The 26,227-nt window shown below is 39.7% G+C and overlaps 1 protein-coding gene across 1 annotated transcript in view; it reads left to right on the top strand.

The window, feature by feature from the left end:
- Positions 1 to 26,227, top strand: part of Oxct1 (3-oxoacid CoA-transferase 1) — a 135,978-nt gene that overhangs the window by 75,628 nt on the left and 34,123 nt on the right. The window contains exons 12-13 of the mRNA XM_028875576.2: positions 7,428 to 7,500; positions 8,099 to 8,174. Coding sequence (XP_028731409.1) covers positions 7,428 to 7,500; positions 8,099 to 8,174 — 149 coding nt within the window. The remainder of the gene's footprint in view (positions 1 to 7,427; positions 7,501 to 8,098; positions 8,175 to 26,227) is intronic.

Below are 26,227 nucleotides of genomic sequence, written 5' to 3'. Positions count from 1 at the left end.
ATAGGCCCTAGGTTCCAAACAGCCAGCTAGTGCACTAAGGACAGGTCCCGGTCCCAGGGCCTGGGGGCCTCCCAAAAAGTTCAAGCTAATCGACTGTCTCACTTATCCAGAGGACCTGATCCAGTTCCATGGGGGGCTCCTCAGCTATTGGGTTCCTAGTTCATGTGTTTCCACTAGTTTGGCTATTTGCCCCTGTGCTTTTTCCAATCATGGACTCAACAATTCTCGCTCATACAATCCCTCCTCTTGCCGATTGAACTCCCGGAGCTCCACCTGGGGCCTGGCTGTGGGTCTCTGCATCCACTTCCATCAGTCATTGGATGAGAGTTCTACCATGACAGTTAGGGTATTTGGCCATCTGATCACCAGAGAAGGTCAGTTTGGGCTTTCTCTCGACCATTGCCAATAGTCTATTGTGGAGGTATCTGTGGACTTCTGTGGACCTCTCTAGCACTTTGCTTCTTCCTATTCCCATGGGGTCTTCAAGGCTGGTGGCAGGAGAGAGCCACCCAAGAGAAACCATGACATTTTGATAAAAGACCATCACCAAATTACAGTGACCTTGGTGGACTAAGATATCTGCTGGGGTCTCCTGCTTGGGCCTTCTATTGGCCAACCCCAAGTGGAAATGTGTCAGGTTTTTGTGGATAGAGAACGTGGTACTCGATGCATAGTATCAGGCTGGTGCACTGGGGCTTTGATTGTAGATAATGCTTATCATTCTGTAATGTAGGTCTTATTAGCATGAGCCAGCATCCTCTAAAGGTGGAGTTGCTTAAGTCTGCACCAGGCCACTGACTTCATGCCGAGGATGTGAACTGAACACAAGTAGAGAGTTTCTTTGAGTTGGGGACTCACATTGTAGTTTCCTCTGCTCCTCGAGTCCTGTGCTTTGCCTTTTATTATCAGTCTGCTGATTGACAGGGACATCGACTATATTAGCAACCGAGAGAATGAACAGATCAGGCCTTTTGGCAATTGCCACAATGCTTGAGGTAACATTGCTGTTCCGTTGGCTTTTGGCTCATCCTTGGAGTGGAGCTGTTCTTAAGATAATTTATGTCCTAGGAGGATTTTTCAGTGCCTTTCTCTATTCATTCTGCCCCCACAGAAGTATTGTTCTTACTTTGCATTCAAAAATAGTATGTGTAACTCTCAGAAGTAATACGAGCTGAACATAAAGTCCAGCTGTCAAGTAGAATGATGTCTGGTACTTGGAGTTTTGGGAAGTGATACACATTGAGGTTGAATATTTGAATTAGCTAACACAACTCAACTCTGAAAGTCTCAGTGTGGTAACGCAGTGACATTTAACCAACACTGTACTCAAATTGTACTGTAACCTTTAGCAATAGCTCACTGGCCTGTGAAAATATTTGCTGCTTGCTTTAATTAATTTATTGTGTTAGTTGGTTATTTGCAAAATGAATAATTCCACTTCCCAGCTCTCAGGCTTTGAGTTTTTAAGACCTATTTTCCTTGGAAGAATAGCTAATCTTTTCAGCCACAGTGTTGGATGGGAGGGGTTTCCTACTCCGTGGAGCTTCAAAGCAGCTCAGTCCCCGTGGAGCTACCAATTTTCAAGTTCTCAAATCCCACTGTAAGCGTGAGGAGCCCAAGATAAAATCATTAGCATCGGAGCTCCCACGGTCTCTTGTTCCTGCTAGGTGGTTTTCTGTCCATGGACTGAATTAAACCTGCTGAAAAGCCAGCTCTAGAGAGGTGCAGATGGCAGCGGGCAGGTGCGGTGAAACCCTGGGTGCACACCGGGCGTAACTGTGAAGTTTCTAATAATTCCCATGCATTTGCTTTTTCATCCAGGGTGAGCTATGCATGCCTCCCCATCAGTGCTGTTTTCTTCTTTTAATACACAAGCCATGCTTTTAAGGACTTACCTCTCGTGGAAATTGCTTTAGAAAGAATCAGCTTGTGCATCTTGTGGCCTCTGAAAGCCCCTCCTAACTTCCACACTGGCTGTTGTCAACAGACTCTTGAGAACATCTGACAGTGCCTGAAGACATTTTTTGACTTCATTGTTACTTTTGGGAGCGAGTACTATTGGTGTCTAGTAGGTAGAGGCCAGAGACATTGCCCAACGTCCTGTGACTAGAACAGCGTCCCCAAAGGTCACCCTGCTTTTGAGGGCTCTACCACTTCTGGAGAATCACAGGCCTGCACACTGAAGTACAGGCAGCTCTATGCTGAATGTCTATAGGGTTCTCTCTGCTTAGGATCATCCCTTCATTCTGGTAGCCTTTGTGCTTACTGTGTGCTCACCAGATTTTCCTCTTTGTTTATATCCCCATTTCTAAGCTCATAATTTACCATCAGAATGTATTAGAACAGTCCTTCCCATTTTGGCCCATTGGGCCACTTCCAATCCTTCCGCAGGACAAGAATGTCCCCTCCCCGGAACCTACAACATATTGAGTGTCTTTCTCCTAAGCACCCATCATTTTGTCTTGTAACTTTCTCTCTTTCTTGCTAGATTATAAGCTCCTTAGTTTTTTCTTAGGGTATTGGTTCTTTAAGTCTCCACATCCTTAGTGTCAGCATGACCAGTGACTCTTAGATCTCAGCCCCTACCACCCACGTACTGAATTAGAAACTGGGGGGTTGGAGGCAGTAGCAGCCTGCATATGTAGAAGCCCTCCATGTGAGTCTGGTGGGAATTCACGTTTGAGAACCAATAGTTATAGGGTAGTTGAATTTTGTTTATAGTGTATGTTCAGTGCTCATAATAATTACTGACTCACTATTGAATTATGAACCAAAGGACAAGTAGGTAAGGATAAAATTAATGCACTCTTGACAAAATAGTATGAAAAGATATAGATGGACACACAGAAAAGAGTTATTTGTTTGATATTGTCACACATGCATTAGTGCATTCTGATGACTTTATTCTCACACCCCTTTCATCCCTGTCATCCCCTCATTGCCTGCTCCCTCCAACCCCAGATTCCTGACTTATGCTTCATGATCCATTTAATTTAGCCAGGGCCATCTGTATGTCCATTGGGTTGGGCTAGCCGTTGGAGCCTGTTGGAGTCAGCAGTAGGTATACAACTGAAGGCAGGGACTCTCTTTCTCTCTGAATCTATTAGTAGCAAATAGCTCAGTAATGAGGGTTGGCCTTGCTGAGCCCCTCCTCCATTCATACCTGACTGTTGTCAGGGCCATCCTTGTTCAGAGTTAGTATGGGAACCTGCAGTTACCGTGAGCTCATGATCACAATGGCCGTGGCTTATCTATAGGGTATTTTATCACAGCCCTTCTTCCTATCATCTAGCTTTTATATTCTTTCTGCCCCCTCTTCTGCAGTATCATTGGAACCTTAGAAGGGATGTTAAAAATGGCTTGTTTAGGGCTCAGCACTCAGCTGTCACTTATTCTCAGCACTGTGTGAAGCTAGGAATCTCTGTATTTACTGCCATTCACTGGAGAGAAGCTCAGAGTAGCATTTGTTGGGTTCTATCTATTGTGTGGGGTGGTTGTTTGGAGAGGGTCCCAGAATGGAGCAGGACAGAGCTGAAGCAGCAAGCTTGAGCTGGTGCCTGCCATCACTGCTATGTGGGCTGGATGCCTGGACAGTGTTCTGGATCAGTGGTAAGGCTATTATTCTTTACATGATTTATTGTTGTAGTTACTGACCAAATCCTTGATGTTGAATTAGAAAATTGTGGATTCAACATAGTATATTTAGATACTAGATTCATTTAGATATTGGATATTTAAAAATGATGGCACCCAAAAGTATAACCATCATATAATCTAGTAATTCTACTTTGAGATATATTGCCAAAAGAAATAAAATCAGCAAATCACAGAGACATCTGTCTAGACTGTGTTTGTGGCAATACTGTTTGCCACAGCTAATAAAATGGAAAGAGGCTGAGTTTTTTTTCAACTAATCAATGGGTAAATAAAACACATAGTGGAATACTATTAAATGGTTAAAAAAAAGATGATATTTTGGCATTTGAGACAATGTGGATTATGCTAAGTAAAATGGATCAGGCGCAGAAAGACAAGTCATGTACATTGTTAGTCATATGTGAAACCCCCCCCCCCAAAAAAAAAAAATCAGTCTCATGGCAGTTGAGACTAAAACAGTGGTTACCAGAGCAGGCAGAAGGCAGGTTTGAGGAAAGGCTTACCAGTGGGTATTAAGTTATGATTAGATACCAGTTAGGAGTTCTCATGTGCTGTTGCATGGTAGGGTAATCATAGTTATCAGTGACCTAGTGTGTGTTCCAAAAAACTAAAAGGGGTTTCATGTTTTCATAGTTGAGAAAGGGTCAGCTTTAGAGGAAAAGCGGAAATGTTTCTTCTGATTTGAAAAGTCGCTTTATGTATAAACCCATAAACATGTATGCTTTTATTTTTTTTTAATTTTTTGAGACAATAATCATCACTTACCCCTTCTCTTTCCTCCCTTCAAACCTTTCAATTGGTGTGTGTGTGTGTGTGTGTGTGTGTGGTGTGTGTGTATTCCTAAGCATATAAATATGGCCTGCTTAGTCCGAATAATGCTGCTCATATGTATGTTTTCGGGGCTGACCTTTGGATTGGATAGCCAGTTGGAGTGCTTACGCAATTATGAATGAGTAAAAGTCAGGCTAGCGAAGTGGCTCATGGGTAGAGAGGTGCTTAGGTACAGGCCTGACCTGAGTTCAATGCCTGGATCCCACAAGGTGGCAGGAGAGAAATGAGTCCTGAGAATTATACTCTGACCTCACACACATACACATATACACACACTCAAAAGAAGTAACATAAATAAATAAAATTGTGGGTAGGTAACTACTTCAAAAGAATATAACACTGCCTTAGAAGACACACATGCACACTTGAAATAAACAGTGTAAATAAATAAAAACATGAGCAGTTGACTCTGCTTCAGAAGAATATAATTTGTAAGACTGCCTAGGAAGAAGCCTGGATACTTTCCTGTGAGGGTTGCTCTCAGGGCTTTAAATACAGTTATGCTTTGTGCAGCGTAGAGAGAGCCAAAATGCTCCCCATTGGTCTCAGCATTGCCTACAAAATGCTAATAATAGTAGTAATAATAACTATAATAATAATAATTATTATTATTAATTTAAAAAACCACCTCCCATATATCACCAATGGAGACTGTCTTTTGGAAGTCATTGTGATTTAACACTCAGAAAACAGAAGACTTGGTATGTTTATGTCTCTTTCATGTTCTCTACAGTTTTCCTCTATGACTTTCCACCTCACAAAAGTGGCGAGGATCTGGTGGAGAAGTGTGTGGACGAGATCTAGCTGTTGTGTGCATGTCCTGAAGCTTAGGGCTCATGCAGACTGGCCGGGAGCCCTACTGTAGAAGCAAGCCAGTTTGTGGTCCTATGCAGTTATGCAGTTATCCCTGGAGGGAAAGCCGCTCTGCCTCTTATTCTGAGTGGTTTGGAGAGAGTAGTAATAATGGTAATAGTGACAGTTGCTGTCATGGAGCTTCTGCTCTGTGCCAGGCCCCGACGGAGGACTTCACATGCATTATCTCACTTAATCCTCTAAGTCTTTGGTGCTGTCTAAAAGCTACTTCTAACCACACTAGAAAGTGTTTCCCAAAGCGTTTCAGGTTTATGGTACTTTGGAAGATGAGAAAATGTTTCCATTATTTAGAATCAAACTCCCTCGGGCAATAAATATTTCAGCATGATATAAATAGGCTTACTTTCCCCCCATACTTGAGCTGAAGTGGGGGATATTGATGAAAGAGTTAGCTTTCAGCAGTCCTTGAGAAGCCAGCCAGGGTAGCTGTGGTGCGTTAGCTGGGGATGGACAGACCTCTTCTGGTACTGAGGCATCTGAGAGCTTTTCCTGAATTCTGAACTCTCAACCATAGCTTTTCTTCCTCTTCTTAGCTACCTTATGCATCAGAGCAGAGGATGGAATGTTCTGGGACAGTTGAGAGATGCCATTTAAGCACTTTTCAGGGGGGACCATATGATATTCTGAGCTCTGGAACACACAGAAAGTAGATCCCACAAGACAGGCAGCTTGGGTCTGACCAAGGTACTGGTAGTTGTTAGCTAGAGTGCTAACTGGATAAACATGGAGATTTTATTTATATAGCTGTCTTATTTTTGAAATAGGGTGTCAGTCAGTCTGTAATCCTGGTTAGGTGGAATTCCCTATATAGACTGTGTGATCCTTCTGCCTCAGGCTCCCGAGTGGTGGGATTGGTGGGTGCCACACCCAGCTTAATATGAAGGTTTTTTTTTTCCAGCTCTGAACTTTTATAACAATGTGTCATTTTTAGAAGTCTTAACAAGAGAATCTCTTAGAAATTAGTATTGAACGTGTTCAGAAGTATTCTCTGATTTCAAGAAAGTGTGATCTGACGGAAGTTCACAGCTTATAGGGGCTAGAGAATAAAGATGGATGTGTTATATACTTGCATGGTGAGGTGGGTCTTTTTATATTGTTAATTTATTTTTATTTTAGATTTCTCCCCACAATTATTAAGGTACAGTTGGTGTCTTAGTTAGGGTTACTATTGCTGTTATTAAACACCATGACCAAAGCAACTTGGGGAGGGGAGGATTTATCTGACTTAGGCATGTCCATCACAGTTCATCATCAAAGGAAGTCAGGACAGGAACTCAAGCAGGGCAGGAACCTGGAGGCTGGCACTGATGCAGAAGCCATGGAGGAGTGCTGCTTACTGGCTTGCTCCCCATGGCTTGCTCAGCCTACTTTTTTATAGAACCCAGAACCACCAGCCCAGGTATGGCACCACCCACCAATCACTAATTAAGAAAATGCCCCACAGGTTTGCCGACAGCCAGATCTTATGGAGGCTTTTTCTCCATTGAGGCTCCTTCCTTTCTAGTGATTCTAGCTTGTGTCAAGTTGACATAGAACTAGCCAACACAGTTGGCAAAAGAAAGAAGTGTATATTCAGTGTTTAACATTTGGTGTGTTGATTTGATATGTGTGTGCATAGCGAAATGACTGACATAATCAAGTTAATGACCATTCATCCCCTCACAGCTGCCATCTGAGGTTCAAATGTGCAGTGTGGTGCTGTTGCCTGTAGCCACTGTGTTGCGTGTTAGATCTTTGGCAAGCTCTCGTCTTTAACTGCAGATTGTCAGTGTCTAAAGCTGCAAAGCTGAAGGGCATTGTATAGACATTAGAGGATGCTTTGCCTGTAGAGAATTTCCAAGCAGTAATCCCATACATGCTGGTTGTTACCACTTTGCAGGGACAAAAACTAAACAGTGCCAGTGACAGAACACGCCACTTCTCAGGGTGGACAGCTGCGTTTTGATTGGACCGTAGAGTCTTTCAGAAGCACAGATGGTGCAGGCCTCTTGGTCCTTCATGATGATCTCAGAGATCTAATAGTTCTCTCCCCATCCTTTTCTTTTTTCTTTTGTGTGTGCCTTTAGGAAAGGAAACGGTTACTGTTCTCCCAGGAGCCTCTTTCTTCTCCAGCGATGAATCATTTGCAATGATTAGAGGGTATGTAATAACGGAGCCCCTCATATTCACACGGTGTAGAGTGGGCTGAGTCATCTCCTGAGCCTGTGAGCAAGACTCTGAGGCACAGTCCCATTTCCCACAGTCCCATTAAACGATCACGGTTTGTTCAGCTGCAGAAAGCTGTGAAATTATTCCCACCGAGGGTTGGGCATGGAAATATCCACCCCACTACTTTGCAAAGACCCCCTACATGGAGTCTGCATCTTTGTGCCAGCTTGATTGAAATAACATTATAAGGTATTCCCAACATTTCCTTCAAACTGTGGGCTCACTTTCCAGCCACGGGTTGTCTTCAAAACAAGTCACATTCTCCCTCTCCGAAGGAAACAAACTTCACTGTGCACACCTGTGTTTAGTTTGTTTTTGGGAGACAATATAAGCTATAATTTTTTTAAAGGACTCTTAATGGTTACTTCTTTGTACCAGCGTGGAGCTCTGATCTATTTAGAAATCAATTGCAGGGAGTGGGAAAATAGATGCATTTTGGGGCATAAGATTATTTTAATTGCTGATGCTTTAAAGCAAAGGGGATATAAAGCCTGTGAAGTTTGCTTTATACTTTTTTTTTCTTTGCCAGGGGACATGTCAATCTAACAATGCTGGGAGCCATGCAGGTTTCTAAATATGGTGACCTGGCCAACTGGATGATACCTGTAAGTAGACATTTTTCCTTCTTCTGAATTATGTTGGGTTAGAAAACTTTCAAAACACTAAGAAAAACCCTTGAATTGCTATGGAAGTATAATATAATTATCAGAAATGAATAAATATATTCTCTTCTTGGTAGAATTGATTTTTTTTTTTTTGAGACAAGATTTTACTCTTAGCCCAGGCTGCCTCTGAATCCATAGCATGGCTCTAGTCTCCTAAGTGCTGGGACTACAGATATGAGCCACTATACTTAGCCCAAATTTAATTTAGCAGCCCTGAGAAGTGCCTAGTGTTTACTATGTCTTTGGGACTAGTGACCAAAAATGTCACGGAAGGCTTTTCCTTGGAGAAACGGAGTTGGAGGATTAAGAAGCTGGGCAGGTTATAAAACCTCATGAATATAAGAACTGACAAACATTTATTACAAGCAAGATTTATATCTCGAAAGAACAAGGGACAATTTCAATGAGTGTATGTGAATTCTATTTTTTCTTACATACAGTGATTAAAAATCCTTTCTTGATTGGTTGTATGACTCCTTAATCACATTGTTGTCTGTTAGGGAATTGCAAACCTGTGGTAGTTAAATACGCATGTAAAAGGCAGCTGGTTGGTTTTCATTTAATGATGCAAACCAAAGAAGATGTCTCAGGGTTAGCTTTGGAAAAGGCTTACAGTATTTCCTTCCTTTGGTTTTGGCCATGATAAGGCTGTGACTGTAAGATTACATTAAGGGGAACAGAAGTGGACATGTGTCCCTGGGTGTGAGCGCACTGTGGCTGTTGACTCAGGGGTGTGTATGTGTGTGTGTGTGTGTAAGGATTTCTGTGTGTTTCTCTGTAGCACCAGCTAAAAGGAGTCTTGTTAAGTAACTAATGTTGGTGTTCTATGATAGTTTATTTTGATATCTCTTCATTTTATTTCAAAGAAAAATTTGAACATGATCAATTTACATAATTGATAGCTATGTTAGAAATTGTGTTAGGTTGTTAGCCTTGTTGATCGACTACTACCTGAAACATTAAAGTTTAATAAGGATTAAAGCTCTGGTTGTCAAATTTAATGCATATTGAGGTTTGGGCTGGAGAGATGGCTCTATGCTTAAGAGCACTTGCTGCTCTTCCAGGGGACCTGAGTTTGGTTCCCAGCACCTAGGTCAGGTTCCCGGCACCTGTAATTCCTGCTCCAGTGGATCTAACACCCTCTCTGGCCTCCACAGTTACATGTACACATATGGCATACATGCACCCAGACTTGCACATAAACAAACATAATCTTTAAAAATTTGAGTCCAGTTTGCCTCCAGCCAATCTTTTCAGTTTAATTAATCTGTGACATAGCCTGGGAATGGGATGGCTTAAAGTAATCTAAGTGATTCTAGGAAGTAACTAAGTTAGGAAATAAGCACATTAACTAGTTATCACCATTCATCATTAAAATGTATAGGAAAATACTGTGGGTCCATCTTTAGTAAGAATTCTTAGCAGATGGTGGGTTATATTGTTATTCGAGTTGTAAAAAGATCAGTTATTCTAAGTCAGATGTAGGCATACTGATGGCAGCTTTTGGAGGCTCTAAAGAAATCATGGAGGGTGTCCCAGCTATCATCCAGTGAGTTACATTGGCAAGTAACAAGGTATGTATTTGTGTAGGTGTGGTGGCCTACAGAGGCTTCTTAGTGAAACCTTACTCGGGATCAGAGAATCTGAGCTTGCTTTACCCAACAGGGCTGCATAAGATGATTTGGCCATTGATGTATTTACCAGTTGTTTGGAAGGGTCTATTCTTGGCTGTATGGTGTGTTTTGATCTTGCAAGGGGAAAGTCTTTTGCTGTTCCCCTTGGCATATTATAAAAAGCCTTTTTGAATAAAAGACTGGGTGGCTGGGTATTGAGCCAGAGCTCTCCAGGAGCTATCCTATGTCTCTGTCTTTCTCCTCATCGTCTGGGTCTTTCTACCTAATATTTCTTCATTCCTCTCTCTTCCACCCAAGAACCCTTCGAAAGGTGGGAGAAGGTCGGAGCTGGACTCCCACAAGTAGGAAATGAGAATGTCTATCTTTCTTCAAATTTTACAAAAAGACAACGTGAAGTAGGAGAAGGAACTTAGAAAAGCAAGTCTTGGGCTTTGTACTGACAATTTCATTAGTTAAGGTATGACCCTGAGCATACAACTTAAAATTTTTGTATTAAAATAGATTGCTGGCAATGGTCGGGAGTTTGAGACTAGAGTCTGGCTCTCCTAACTTAGTAGTTAAGGAAAAAAAAAAAAAAACCCGTGGTGAGATAAATCCTAGTTGAAATCTGTTGTCACATTGGAGCACTGTAACTGGTCAATTTCCTGCTTTTGTTTTTCTATAAAATAGGAATGACATAGTGATACCTGCTATATAGGCCTCTATATGTAAAGGAAAAAGAAAACGTGGAGTAAATTTCACAGAGCTTGACTCCCAGTACATGGCAAGTAAATGGGCTATTATTTTGAGAAGCTAAGAAGATGATCCTAGTAGAGAAGTTGGGATCCTGACAGGGGAAGGAATCACAGCATTGGCTCCAGTAAGGAGGAGCAGGGAGCCTTCCTGTTTGTCCACTCTGTGGCTTGAAAAATGGTACGCACAACACCTCTGGGTGGAGCCTGTTCAGCAGGAGACACTTTTAGGAGAACTTGGACATCTGTAAACAGAGTCAAGATACGCACTGTTTGTTTACATTATGCTTAAACATGCAGTGAGACTGGAAGTTTTGTTTTGTTTTGTATTGTTTTTTACTGCAAATTATACGTTATAGATTCCCATTTTAAAGAACTTTCCAATGTATGTCATATTTTATGTCTTCCTCAGATTGCTATGAATGATTAAAACATCACTTTTAATGTGTCGCTTTACAATTTTCTTCATACAGTTTTGGAATTCATGAGTTCCAAAGGAAAGGGCCTGTTGGGATGTTGATGGGGAACTCTGGAGCATCATGAAATGACATTGGATGATCTGAGGAACTAAGCGTAGGAAGTGTTCTTTGGTCTGGTCCCATGTTTTTGGTAATGGAAGTTGGCAGCATCATTTGTACTTCACATTTTTTTTTTTTGGTTGTTTGTTTTGGGAACTGACAGTCACTTCGTGACCTCTGTGCATGCAACACACGGTCCATATTGTTATCCTCTATGACTCGTGGTAGTCAAGACAATAACGTCTGGTTTTGAGATCAGTTTGAGCTTCAGATGTCCCCTTTACAAGTGATACGATCTGGAACACATGTTTTCATTAGGAATGAGTGATGGGAAATTTTGAAAGCACTAATGCCTTCCATGAATGAGGCTATTATTTCCATCTCCATTAATGCTATGCCACACAATATCAAATAGAGATTATCTGCTTAAAACCAAACTGACTTATCCAAGACATGGCCATGGGAACCAGTAGAACCTGTTTAGCCTCAGTTTATATTCAAGGGCCAAACTTTAAATGCTTTCAGGTCATTTCTTCCTTTTGTTGGTTTTAGGTAAGATGTATTCTGCCCTCTCTGTGTAGTTTTAGTAAGCAATCTATTTCTGTTTGTCTCAAGGATTTATGTTGATTTATAAAATTTAGATACATTTTTATTACAGAATCTGACAGTCAAGAAGCTAGAAAGTTGAGCTTTATTACATCATTTTTCATTGACTTTATCTTTCCACTAAGTGTAATAATCTTTCATTGGCTATATAAGTCTTTAGCTCTCAGTACCAATGCATCTGCATCGATCATTACTATGTCAGAATATAATAAATGCTGAGACCTTAAGACAAGAAAATGGTGTGGATGCTATTTGTCTCATCCTTTAATATCTTCTTAGTATGCAGCATTGCTCTCATGTACACAGATTTTTAACAATTTTCCTCTGAGTATCCAAAAAGGGAAAATTTTGACAACACAGTAGTTCCACTCCTTCCTATTCCCTGATTGGCATGGTGATGGTGAAACCCCAGATGAGCTAAGAAAACATGGAAAGATGTGCAGCTGACGGAATCTACATTTGGGTCTGCTCTGGTGCCTTCCTAATGGATATTTTTGGAAAACAGCTGGCGTAGATGATTGACTTAAGAAGGAACGCAGATGTGGAGGATCATCTAGGAGAGCTGGTTGTTGAAAGCATGAAAGAGCTGCCCACAGTGCAGGGCTGCCTAACGTGAGCGGTACTAGAGACAGAGGTCCCCGTGATGCACCAGAGACATGAGCATTGTTAAGGCAGAGGAAAAATGGGCATTTGGATACTAGTTTTCCACTCCTATTTTTCATCATTTGAGAAGCATAGACCTAAATTAATACTGTACATATATATGCACTTTCTGTGCCAATTAGAAACTTGGTGCTTGTGTTATTTTCAAGAGCACACACAACACAGTGTGTGAGTATAGCAGCCCAAGACTGAGGGTGGGTTTCTTCCTTGATCATACTCTACTTTCTGAGGCAGGGTCTCTCACTGAAACCAGAGCTTGACATTCCCACTGGTCCAGCTAGCCAGCATGCCTTGGGTATCCTGTCTCTGTCTCACCAGGACTGGGATTACAGACAGAATACCACACTCACATGGCCCTGAGTGGATGCTGAAGGTCTGAACTCTGATCCTGACATTTGTAATGATTAGTACTTTATCTATCGAGCCATCATGCCAGATCTTTAAGTTACTTATTATAGCTCTTTACTTGGATACCGTGCTTGTTTATTCAAAAATAATTTTATCTGTGTATGTCTGGAAAATATTATGTTGAAAAAAAATGTTCCTTACTTACAGTCAGTATTATTCAGGTTAAAGCCCTTCTGGAAGTACTTTTAAGAATTTGCTCAAATACTTTGTGTCTCTTCTGTTGTTAGAAGGCAGACTCCTTGCATAGAGGGAAGTCTGTTCCTCTCTCCTCTCCCTCCCTCCATCTCTCTCTCACATTCACTTGCCTTCTCCCTCTCCCTCTTCTTTTTATGGATGCGATGTTTGCAATAATATGTTTGGCTAATGATGCATCCCCATGACTGCAGCAGCAGCCCCTTCTCATTAAACAACCCACTTGAAAGGAGAGGAAACATTAGAAATGATAGATGAGACCTTCTAGACGCCCATTATTAGTAATATGACAACTAATGGTACAGCTGAGATGACTTCGGGAATGAAACCGCAGGGCTGATGGCAGTGCGACCCTGCAGCCAAGGGCTAACAACTGTTGAACACTAAATTTTATTAAATCACTGAATTTGACATTTACGCTTCATGAAATTGTCACTTCCTACTTTATCCTTTTGGGTTAGAGACCATTTTGATCAACACTTTAAGTTTAGATACAGTGGTGTTTATATGTGGAAATACATAGCTATAATATTTCCACATTGTCTCTGAAATAATCCTTTCAGATTTGTTTTTTTTTTTTTTCATGGAAGGATTGTTTTATAGATCACGGTCCTGTTATCCCAACTGCCAGTAAGGAATTAAGTAATTTCATTCTCTAATATGCAGTTGCAGAACAACAGAAAAACTGAATGTAGAGAAATGAAGTGACTGAACTCATGTTTGAAAGCTCCTTCTTAGCTATTCCAGCACTTGAGCTCATTCTCCAGGCTGAGTCTGCTGCTGATGCACTTAGCATTATGGGTGGAAGAATTCAATGTGTGTTCCCTCTGCACAGAAACCTCCATCTTCTTTTAAGCACGTTCGAAGTATCTCTCCATCTCTACATTCTAGACTGCAACTCTTTATTTTTAATGTGCGATGGAAAGAATAACACTTATCCAGTAGATTTCATTAGCTCATCCTAAAACAAAAAGTTTATCTTATATTTACTTGATGAGTATGGACCTGAACGTTGTCTCTGCACCATGTGTGTGTCTGGTGCTGGCAGAGGCAGAAGAGAGCATCACATCCCCTGGAACTGTAGTTATAAGGAGTTGCTAGTAGCCACATAGGGGCTAGAAATCAAATCTGGATCCACTCCAGAGCAGCCAATGCTCTTAATGTCTGAGTCATTTCCAGGCCTGGAACATTTCCCTTTTTGTATTATGCATTTTATTAGCAGTGATGGGAGAGCTGTGAGCAGCACCAATATGGCCTTCCACCTTACAGAGAGGGTTGTTTCTAGGATGAAGATAAGAAAGATGGGTGGGTAGTGCTGTCCATGTGCCTCCAGAGCACCAAGTATTACATGTGTTCACTAGGAACAGTTTGTGATAGTCTCCTTGGCCAGAAGCATGGCACCAGAAGCAGTCACATACAAGAGATTACCTAGTACTGTTCAATCTATTCATTTATTCTTTTATTTTTGTTACACTTTCATTTCATTGCATTGCATTATTTTGTAGATTTTGTCAATATTCTGAGCTAGTTATTGCATTTAAATTTCAAAATGGCTTGATAATATAGAAGGAAATTATTTACTATTGATCTTATAACTCACTTAAAACGCACATCTTTTTTTTGTATTAGTCTACAATGTTACCCTTCAAGTAGGGTTTTCTCATGCCAGCTATCTTCTTGTCTTTACTTAATATAATTTCTATGATACTATAAGTGAATCATAATGATTAAAGATTTTATTTTAATGAAACAATTCAGAATTTTAACTTTTAGTATTATACTTGATGTTTTCCTTTTTAATATTAAAAATAATTTTTAAAATTTTTGGTTGCATGCAAACGCTTTTAATCCCAGCACTCGGGAGGCAGAGCCAGGCGGATCTCTGTGAGTTCGAGGCCAGCCTGGGCTACCAAGTGAGTTCCAGGAAAGGCGCAAAGCTACACAAGAGAAACCCTGTTTCGGAAAAAAAAAAAAAAAAAAAAAAAAAAAAAACAAACAACAAAAAACAAAAAAAAATCAAACAAAAATTCCAATAAGACAAAAAAAAATACCAAAAACAAAATAGAAAATAGACACACACACACACACAAAAAAAAAAGGTGTCTGATTTGTGTTGGACAACTCCTCCTGGGCACAGAGCCTGCCCTGAGTGTGGTTGATGTACCCAATGTCGCTCCATTGGAGGATACTGATTCTCCCTTTCCCAGCAGGTTATCAATGGGAAATAGCTTCTAGGTTAGCAGTAGGACTTTGTGTTCATTTCTTCTATCTGTGCTGGAATTTTGTCTGCTTTGAACCTGTGCAGATCTTCTGGGTGCTATCATAGTCCCTCTGAGTTCATATATGTATCAGTTCTCTTGTGTCTGGAAGATACTGTTTCCTTGATCACATCTATTACATCTGGCACTTACCATTTTTTCTACATCCTCTTCTACATAGATTCCTGAGCCTTGAGGGAAGGCGTTTGGTAAAGATGTTCTATTTAAGACTGAGTGCTCCAAAGTGCCTCACTCTTTGTATAGTATCTCTGTATAGTATTTAGTTGTGAGTTTGTGTTAATTACTATCTAATGTAAGAATAAACTTTTATGATGGATGAGTGATGCTCTGATTTTTAGGTATAGCAATATGTATTAGGAGCTTTGTTCCTTTAGTGGAGTAATAGTGGTAGGTTTTCCCTTAGGGCCCATGACCTATCTAGTCTCAGGCACCTGGCCACTTTAGCAGTGTCAGATATGGGTTCTATCTCATGGTATGGGCCTTAAATCCAATCTCAAATGTTACTTCCATAACATTTGGGCCACTGTTGACCTGGTGTATCTTGTAGGCAGGTTGATGTTATAGGTTGCAGGGTTTGTAGCTGGGTGATATTGATGATTCCTTGTAGCTGGAAGTTTCTCCAGTCCTGCCCGGCCCCGAGGTCAGGACGAATCTTGCCCACCCCTGGTCCTGCAACTGCTTGGCCCCAAGTAAACACACAGAGGCTTATATTAATTGTGAACTGTATGGCCATGGCCTATGACTCAAGCTTCTTGCTAGCTAGCTCTTATAACTTAACCCATTTATTTCTATTAATCTGTGTTTTGCCACGTGTTCTATGGCAGTACTGGTCTGCTGCATCTTGCTGCTCCTTCAGTGGTGGCTGGTGTCTCCCTCTAGACTTTGCCTTTCTCTTTCCCTTTTCTCTCCTTGGATTTCCTGCTGGCCTCTAAGTTGCCTTGCCATAGGCCAAAGCAGCTTTATGTATCAACCAATCTGAGCAACACATATTCACAGCATACAGAAAGACATCCCACAGCCATTCCTTTTCTCTTCCAGTAATTTTGGTTTCCATTTCATGATGGCTAAGCATGTTGAGCATTTTATAAAGTATTTCTCAGTTATTTGTGTTTCATCTTTTGAGAACTCTCGGTTTAATTCTATACCCAAGTTTTAATTGGGTTATTTCTTTTCTTGAATTTCAGGGTTTTTCTTTTAGTTCATGTATTCTAGTCACTAGCCCTTTATCAGATCTTTAATTAATAAAGTTCTTTTTCCATTCTGTAGGCTGATAGTTTGCTCAAAGAATGATAGTGTCCTTTGTTGTATAGAGAGGCCTTTTTAGCTTCATGAAGTCCCATTTATTAATTGTTGGTCTTAATGCCTTCACTATCAGTGTCTTGTTCAGAAAGTCCTTTCCTGTGCCAATGAGTTCAAGCCTAGTCCGCATTTTCTCTTCTATGAGATTGAGTGTATCGAGTCTTACATTGAGGTTCTTGATCCATTTGAAGTTGAGTTTTGTGCAGGGTGATTGAGTCTTCTATGTATAGTTACCCTATTTGACCAGCACCATCTGTTGAAAATGCTATCTTTTCTCCAGTGTGTACTTTTGGCTTCACAAACATTAAGTGTCCAGCTAGCTGTATGGACATATAGCTGGGTCTGCAAGTTGATTCCATTGGTTAGCATGTCTGTTTTTGTGTAATTTTCATTACTATATCTTTGTAATACAACTTAAAATCTGGGATGGCAGTAGCTCCAGCAGTTCTTTCATTATTCAGGATTTTCCTAAGTTATGCTGTTTTGTTTTGTTTGCTTAGTCTTTATTTGCTTGTTTGTGTGTGTGAGTGTATGTATTTCCATGTGAGGTTAATGACTGATTTTTTTCAATTTCTGTGCATTGAGGCTATAGATTCTTTTCAGTGGGATGGCCATTTTTGCGATATTAATCCTAATAATCTATGAGCACGGGAGATCTTTCTGCTGTCCGGTGTCTTCTTGAATTTCTTTCTTCAGTATCTTAAAGTTTTTATTATACAAGTCTTTTACTTGCTTGGTTAGAGTTATTCCAACATATATAAATTGTTGGACAATTTAAAAACTGCATGACAGTTGGATTTTATCCTGCATTTTAATCTTTTGATCATACTTTTTTAAACCATTGATTTGATAATGTAATTTAAGTTGATCAATGTTAAACCATTCTTACTCTTCCAACAGTCAGATTTTCAAAATATATAAGGTACTTTTATGCTTGATGACCTCACATTTTAATGCCTTTGTTGGGATAGTTTTCTTAAAGCATATTTCAGAAATCATCCACTTCTTTTGCATTTTCAGTTTTCTGAAAGAGTGTGTGGTATTCTTGCATAATTTAACGTTCTCAAAAGCAATTGTATCTGTCATTTATTCTTTATCTTTCAGTTTTTCATCGTATCTCTTTTAATTAAGCTTGTAAAATTGTTTTTAACTCATAATTATACTCTGTTTTTTCTTTAGATTGTATAAATCTTCTACCTTTTAAAATAGGAAACATCTGAGTTATTAATTTTGTTTTTTTATTATTGTTAATTCCCTCTCATATGAAACTTACTAGCTCTAGATTTGGAAACTGAATTTTGCTTTATCTATCATGTTTTTAATTATAAATTATAAATACATTTAAGGTTCCCCTGTTGACTTGAATGTGACTAATTATATTCCATAAGCCTTGACATAAACTTCTCATTTTGGTTACTTTCTGGGTGATTTTTAATGTGTTTTGCTTTCTTTTAGAAAAGGTTTCTTCCTAATTTCAAATATTTGGGGACTTATTCTTATCATCTTTTGGAATTTATTAGATTTCCTTGATGGTCAAGTCCATGACTGGAATTTTAAAAATAACTGTGCAGGAAAGTTAGATAAGCTCACATTTGACTTAGCCTGATGTTTTCTACATTCAGATCCCTCATTAGTTCTCATAGACACTGGCTAAGTATGGAGCAGATCAAAATAGAAATTATGACCTGAATTTTAGCTTTAACTCTGCTGCAAACAAACTGTGACTTTATACCAGTGTGGTATGGTGCAAACCCCTAACTGTGGTGGAGAAAATTCATCATGCACTTTGTCCAATATGGTAGTTACTAGTCACAGGGCTGCTGAGCACTTGAACTTTGACTGTGTACCTGAAGAACTGAATTTTTAGTATACTAAAATCCAGATTTGTACAACCACAAATGGCTATTGTACCCGATCAGATAGGCAAATCTAATCTGTGAAATTAAGTCTCAGATTTAATAAATCTTAAGAGACCTTAACTCTAAAATCTTAACTTTATCAATCTGTTAGTTTATATATTTAAGCTGAAGGTGTTCTGATATAATAGAAAATCAGAATGGATAGGAAAAAGTCACTAAGATGTGGTAAAATGTCAGAACCTTGGTGTTCTGCTCAAACTTCTAAAATTTTGAGAATCAGAAATTTTCCACATTCCATATCTGAGCCTATAATAATTCAAGGATTTGGCTATATGGAATCATTTCAATATAAGCCAGTCTCTAAAAGTCAACCCAGATGTGAAAATCACACTATTCATGTTATAATTATTGTTTTACTTTTCTATCAAAGGTTAGAAAACCCTAACATCTATCACACATTCCTTCCTCATGGGCTTTTGCTTTAACAAACAATCATAACTAAAATCGCAAATTACTTAAAACTCATGAAAATAGCTTCACATTTAAACTTGTGGAATACAATGAAAATTATACACCAGAAAAGATGAGGCATTATTTGTAGAAAGGGTTCATTGGTTGCTTCCAAATGCTTGTGCTTCTTACCATTTTATACTGCTGTGTTCAGATTGTTGTTAAAGGGCTTCTGGCACACAGTCATACACACACACTACAGTGTGGATGAGTAGGGCCCCCAGCAGGAGTGCTGGGTCAGATCACTGCATGGGCCCCAGGAGCACTGCTGGGTCAGATCACTGCATGGGCCCCCAGGAGCAGTGCTGGGGTAGATCACTGCATGGACCCCTAGGAGCAGTGCTGGGTTAGATCACTGCATGGGCCCCCAGGAGCAGTGCTGGGTCAGATCACTGCATGGGCCCCCAGGAGCAGTGCTGGGTCAGATCACTGCATGGGCCCCCAGGAGCAGTGCTGGGTCAGATCACAGTCCCCAGGAGCAGTGCTGGGTCAGATCACTGCATGGCCCCCAGGAGCAGTGCTGGGTCAGATCATGGCCCCCAAGAGGAGTGTTGGGTCAGATCACAGCTATTTTTCAGGATTGGAGATAGCAGTTACTTCATTTGAGCATATGCTATGATGACATAAAATTTTTAAACCATCAAGATTTCCTTTGACTTTACATTAAATGTGTAAGGCAAGCAGAGTGAGCATGAGTTTTCAAAACATCTCTCATTTGTCCTCTCTTCAGAACTTTTTACAGACTGGCAAAATAACCATTTTTTTTTTTTTTACTTACCTTTCTCTATTTGTCCCCCTCAGACAGTATGCCGTTATGGCAGGGATTTTCTGCATATAGTTTTTTTTTTTTTTAATATTGTTGTGTCCAATAAAGTCAGTATTGTTCATATTATCACTTGGCAACTCAAACCAGTCTTCAAAATATTTTAACAACCCTTCAACTATTGAGAACTATTAATGAATAAGATCATGTATATTCTATTATCCAAGTTAGTGACTAAGGGAAATTCTGAGCACCAATTTCCAAAGACAGTTTTGGGTGAAATACCCGATTCCTACTTTGGTTACAATTGTCTGTGCATAGAGCATAGGAGCCATACTAGTTTTTGACGTGTTTTAGATCTTCTTTGTCCATTTGGCTTATTGCAATGTAGAACATTTCTAAGTAATAAGAAACTGAAAACTGAATCCATAAATAAAACAGAAGGAGCTACCTTGAAAAGACAACATTTGTATGTTTGTCTTTTTTTTTTCCTTTTCAACAAAACTTTATTGGAAGTGGATTCTGGTGCTGACAGATGTTGTCAGCTAGCAGGTTACCACCCTGAACATAACTGCTGCTCATGAGGATTGTTTTGGAGGAAACTTGATTTCCTTAAGTCACAGATTTCAGGTTGGTTTGTTTATAAGGATTTTGAAAAGTTTTATAATTTGCATCCCAAAGAATCTGTAGTTTTAGAAGTTGTCCAAACTGAAGCTATATAGGACATGTCCAGGCTTACTGTCTGCCTCCTAACTAAATTAATTAACACCATCCAACAGATTAGAAACAATAAGAAAGAAGAATAATGCAATAAGTTCAACCAAATGGGTGCTTTAAGATAGGAAACATCTTCTGTGGGGATTCAATTACTTCTCCCTGGAAGTGGAAAGAGGTTTCCTCCCATTCTTTTTTCTCTGACTTGTTTTATAACTTTAGGTAATTTAGTTAACTTTTCCATGTTTTTGTTTTTAATAAAGGATGTAAGCACCACAAGTTTTATTATTTATTATTTTTATGATTATAATATAATTACAACATTTCCTCCTTCCTTAATAAGGAATTACCTTCATAAAATGAAGTTTATTGAATGATGTACAATACGAACAAAATAAATTACAACAGTAAAAAGAAATCATGATAACAAAAGAGAGAAGCAGTTCTTTCTAGTTGGAAAGATTTCCTGTGTCCCATTTGGGACACAGGAAAACTTTCAGCTACAGTTTATTGTGCAACAAAGGTCTAATTCATAATTTTTTAATACTGATCATATTGTGGTTTTTGTTAGAAGGTCTTGATTACTTACTATGTTTGGTTTCACAAAGGCTTTCTTAGAAATTTAAAATGCCTAGCATTGGGATAGGCTGATCAAAAGGAGAATGTTTAGATGGCAACATTTACTGTTATAAAAATGAAAAGGAAAAAAAAAAACCCAAACCTAGAGCCCATATATGCAGTTCTCATAATTATCTGTTTATTTTTAAATAGTGGTAGCCACTCTATTGTTAAATGTTGAGTTCTGCAAAGGAATAAAGTCTAATTCTTGCCAGAGAACAAACTTTATCTTAATAGAAAGCATAGATTGTCATAAGTTTACTTATTCTTGCAGTCAGATTTTCTAAAGCCATCAGAGGAGCCACCAGAGAGGGAGATTTGAGCACCAAATCTCTGTTTTATTTCAGCTTGATGAGAAACAAACAGCCTCCATGAGGGGGGAAATTTGAGCATCTAATCTCTGTTTTATTTTCAGTTTGGCAGAAAAACGAACAGCCACAGGGGCAAATAATGAGTGGAACTTTATTTTTTAAGAAATTAAAAAAATTAGAGTAACTCTAGATTTACAGGAAATTATCACAGATAGAACAGAGTTTCTCCCATTATTATAATCCTGTATTACCATGGCTTGTGCCATATTTGTCAGCACTGAGAAATACACATGGACACATTTCTGTTACATAAATATAGTCTATGTGTGGATTCTATATTTTCCCTCCCCATTAATGTCTTCTTTCTGTTCAAAATCCACTTCAGGGTTGTATATTGTATTCTTTCTTACACAATTTTAATAGACTAGTTAGGAGATGTAAATGCCCCAGAATTTTCATCGATTATTCTCTAGTGTTATCTGATTTGTGACAGTTTCTGTCATTCCTCATTTTTCATGACTTTGCCCGTCTTGAGAAGTATTGACCAGGTGCCTGTCAAATGTCCTCCAGTAAGGCTTTGTCTGATGATTTTCTCTTAGGGGGTGGGGTAGGGAAAGTTTGATTAATGAGTGCTAAATTACAGTTAGATTGGAGTGAGACGTTCTTATGCTATTCATGGAACCACGACTCTGTACAGCAGTATCACACTATATGCACAGAAAGGATTTTTAAAGGTTTTGTCCTAAAAAAGACAAATGTTTGAGAAGACAAATATGCTTAAACTGGTGTTGCATGAATCCTAATTGGTCTTATAATAAAAATCAGGAGCCAGATGTCAGGGTGAAAGCTGAAAGATCAGAGATGCAGAGCAAGCCATAGCCGCTACCTCTTATCTCACCAACTCCTCAGCCTGAAAGAGCACGAATTCTGTCTTCTAAAGCCTTATATTCTTTTCTCTGCCCAGCCATATCACTTCCTGTTTTAAGCTTCCAAGTGCTGGAATTAAAGGTGTGTGCCATCACTGCCTGGCTCTGTTTCTTTTTTCGACTGGATTAATCTCATGTAGCCTAGTGTGGCCTTGAATTACAGAAATCCAGACAAATCTCTGCCTCTGCCTCCGAGTGTTAGGATTAAAGGTGTGCGCCACCACTGCCTGACCTCTATGGCTAACTCTGTGGCTCACTCTGTCATCTGATCTTCAGGCAAGCTTTATTTCCTAGATTACAAACAATATTCCACCACAAACTGGCTTAAACATTGTATAATATGTACATGTTTTTAAATATTGTGTTCCTCCATTGATACGTATAACTTTATTGTGTTTAGTTTTGTTGTTGTTTGTTTCTGCTCTTTTGGGGGGCCCGCCACCCAGCTCCCAGATAAATTACACACAGAGGCTTATTCTTAATTATGAATGTCCAGCCTTTGCTTGGCTTGTTGCTAGCCAGCTTTACTTAACTTAAAATTATTCTGTCTAACTTTTGCCTTCTGGCTTTTACCGTTCTTTATTTCTCTATACCTTCCATTATTTCTTATTCCATGGCTTACTGTGTAGCTGGATGGCTGGCCCCTGATGTTCTCCTCATCTGGCTACTCCTTCCAGCCAGATTTCTCCTCCTGTATCTTCCCTCTGCTTGCCAGCCCCACCTATCCTCTCTCCTGCTTTGCTATTGGCCATTCAGTTCTTTATTAGACCATCAGGTGTTTTAGACAGGCACAGTAACACAGCTTCACAGAGTTAAACAAATGCAACACAAACAAATGCAACACACCTTAAAATAATATTCTCCAATGACTGTTGTTTGGTGGCAGGGTCCTGTTACAGTCCTCGCTTGTCTGGAACTCATTTTGTAGACGAGGCTGACCTCAGACTTGTAGTCATCTGCTGCTTGTCTCCCAAGTGCTGAGACTATAGACATGTGCCACCATGCCCATATTACTTGGATGATTTTAACCAGTTAAAAATAAGTTTAACTGGTTGAAGAAACAATACTGGATAGGTAAAAATGTCCTTCTTGGACTTAGAAGCAAATGGCATCACATGGCACATTCTACTCTTTGTCACTTGGTTTTCCAGGTTTGTTCACAATTAAATATTATTTTTCCTTTTCCCTTTTCCTTAGAATGCTACTTTATTCTCTGAAGGCAGTTCAATGCATTTAGCCCCCTTCAAAGGTCAGTGGAGATGAGTTTCTGCCTATTGAAGTGAAGCTGTAACAGTAAGAAAAACACATCTACCCTGACTCTCTAAATTGCTTGGAATTTCCTGATGGGAGCATCAGTTGTGGATGGCAAGTCCTTTCTATCTGTGACCGAGTTAGGTGACTCAGGGTCTCCAGAGCCATGATTAGATGGACACCAGTTCAATAGCACTGTCATTATATCCCCCATGGAGAGAAGATGAGGGCTGGAGATCCAGTTCAGTTACCAATGCTGATGATTTAATCAATGCCTACATAGTGAGACTTTTACAAAAGCCCTAGGTGATGGGGTCTGAGGCTTCCGGATATAGAATACAGTCACGAAGGTGGTATAGCCAACACAGAAGCTCTGCACTCCATGTGTCCGGTAGTGCCTTGCTCTAGGTATCTTTCACTTGATTGGTCTTTGGGTGTGTCCTTTCTAACAAACAGCAGGAAGTCAGATGCCTTCTAGGTTTCAGTGACCTGTTTTAGCCAATTGCTAAACCCAAAAGGGGGTTGTGGGAGCTGCTGACTTCATAGATAGATGATCAGAAATGTTGAGAGTTAATATTTACAATTGTCTTTTGAGGTATGACAAGGTCATTCTTGTGGGACCAAGTCCTTTTCCTGTGGGTCTACACGAACACCAGATGTTTAAAGTCAGAATTGTATTGAATTGGCGAGCACACAGCAGGTGTTAGGAGAATTGAGAGGTTTTTCCTGTGAAGAAAATTTTTACACATTTGTTGTCAGAAGTATTGAGTGTAAACAGAAAGGGCTGTATACTTTTTTTTAACAGTTGTTCTAGAGAGAAAATGTTTCTTCTTTCATATTTATTCATGATTTGATTCCTTTGGTACAACACGGTGCTACTTATTATCTTGCTCTATGTGTTCTACCTATCCTCACTGGGAGATCTTTTGGCTGGCTCACACTTAGATCTCGTTGGGACACTCCCATGTTTATCAGTTTTCATTGAGTGCTTCCTCACGTGCTGGCGCTACAAAAGATGCTCATCTCACTGCGGAAAATTCTTCCTTCAGGTGGTCTGGTTTCTCATCAAGATGTGGGTGCTGGCTGTGCCTGTTGCTGTAAGGTGGTCATTGTTCCTGGCCTTTCAGGTCACAGACCTGGATGGGTCTCCACTGCGTCACTTAGAGCGTTTTGAAGAATGCAAACATCTTTCCATTTTTAACCTAGTTAGTCACTGAGGGAAAAAAACAAAAAAAAAAAAAAAAGGAAAAGAAAAACAAGACACAGCTCCTTCTTGAAGAGTGTTCATGTCTCTAATTTCAAAGCAATCCCTTGAACCAATCTTGGTATTTGAAAAGATCCTTATTGGCACCTCATTCTGTGTGGTTTGAAGAAGAGTCGTTTTTAACTTATAGCAACGCTCCTGGTTCCAAAGTCTGCAAATGAGAAAGTGAACTCTTGATTTCTGAAAAGTGGCCATTGCTTGTGATGTCAGGACCCCTGGCTCTTCCTACATCAACTCAGGTCTCCCCTATTCCTAGTATTTCAGAAGGGTCATGGTTCTTCTGTGGACCTCCAGGAGCTCAGGCTTCCCACTGTGAGTCTGTATGCAGTGGTACTTAGGAGGCCCATGGATCCCCAAGTGTCAGAAACGGGGCTTCCTCAGTCACCAGAGTTAGACCTGCCTCTCATGTCAGAAGCTCTCTTCATACGATAAGACTTGAGCCTGAAATAAAAAACAAGGCTTGCTAACTAAGCCAGGGCGAGACCAGTTTGCCACTAACATTCATAACCAACCACTCCCCGCTGGTTCTTCACCATCCTCAGACTGGGCATTAGCTGAGGTGCAGACAGAGTACATATAATTAAAATAGATTCAAAATGATTTTGTCCTCTTTCATCCAAACTTTTACTTGCTTAATAGAGAAATGCCATTTAGTGTCCACAACATGCTCTTTCATAATTTCTCTTAGTGGGCTTAAAAAAAAAACAAACTTTTAAATTATCTTCTACCCTATTTTTTTTTATCCTATCTGCTGTGGATAAAAACGCTTTTGCTAGCTTCACTGTATTCCTCAGTAATGTTCTTTCAGTCACCATGCCTCTCACTGTAAAAGTCCCATCCAGCTGTCAGAAATGGCAGTGTAATTACAATAATTCTGTAATGTGCTCTTCAGAGCTTTGCAGATGGTGGGAGGTGATGGTGAGGCAAGCGTGCCTCTGTCGTGGCTCAGGCTCTGACATCCTCTTTGAGGAATCAGAAAGGAAAATTTCCAAGACTGGCTATTTCAGATGGCAAAGACAGCAATAATTTAATATTCCATGGCAGTGGATTGTTAAAAATTGATGTATCCTCATACATGCACATCCATAGAAATGTTTTTGGTTTAGTTCTTATTTCCCATGGATTATCCAGGAACTTCCTAAAAGTGGCATAAGCTTTGAAATAGCTGTATGGTGGTGAATGAGACCTTTTAACCCCTATACCCTCAAACTATTAGAACGTATGTTTGAACCCAACACACAGAATGTATGTGTTTGTACGTCATACTTGGTCATGTGTGGATGATTTCCTAGGATTCCTCCTTGGTGCATGCACATTCCTCCTTGGTGGTCCAATGGAAAGAAAAATTAATCCTTGGGATTTTGAATGTGGTGTTGGTACCTATTTTTGTTTCTGTTTAATGAATGACTATTATCACAGCACTTAAATCATTCTAAATAGAAGCACC

Source organism: Peromyscus leucopus, chromosome 11, assembly GCF_004664715.2.
Source record: "Peromyscus leucopus breed LL Stock chromosome 11, UCI_PerLeu_2.1, whole genome shotgun sequence".
In the NCBI taxonomy this organism is placed as follows: domain Eukaryota; kingdom Metazoa; phylum Chordata; class Mammalia; order Rodentia; family Cricetidae; genus Peromyscus; species Peromyscus leucopus.
Note: the sequence above shows the minus strand (reverse complement) of the source record. Positions and strands in the feature narration are given on the sequence as shown.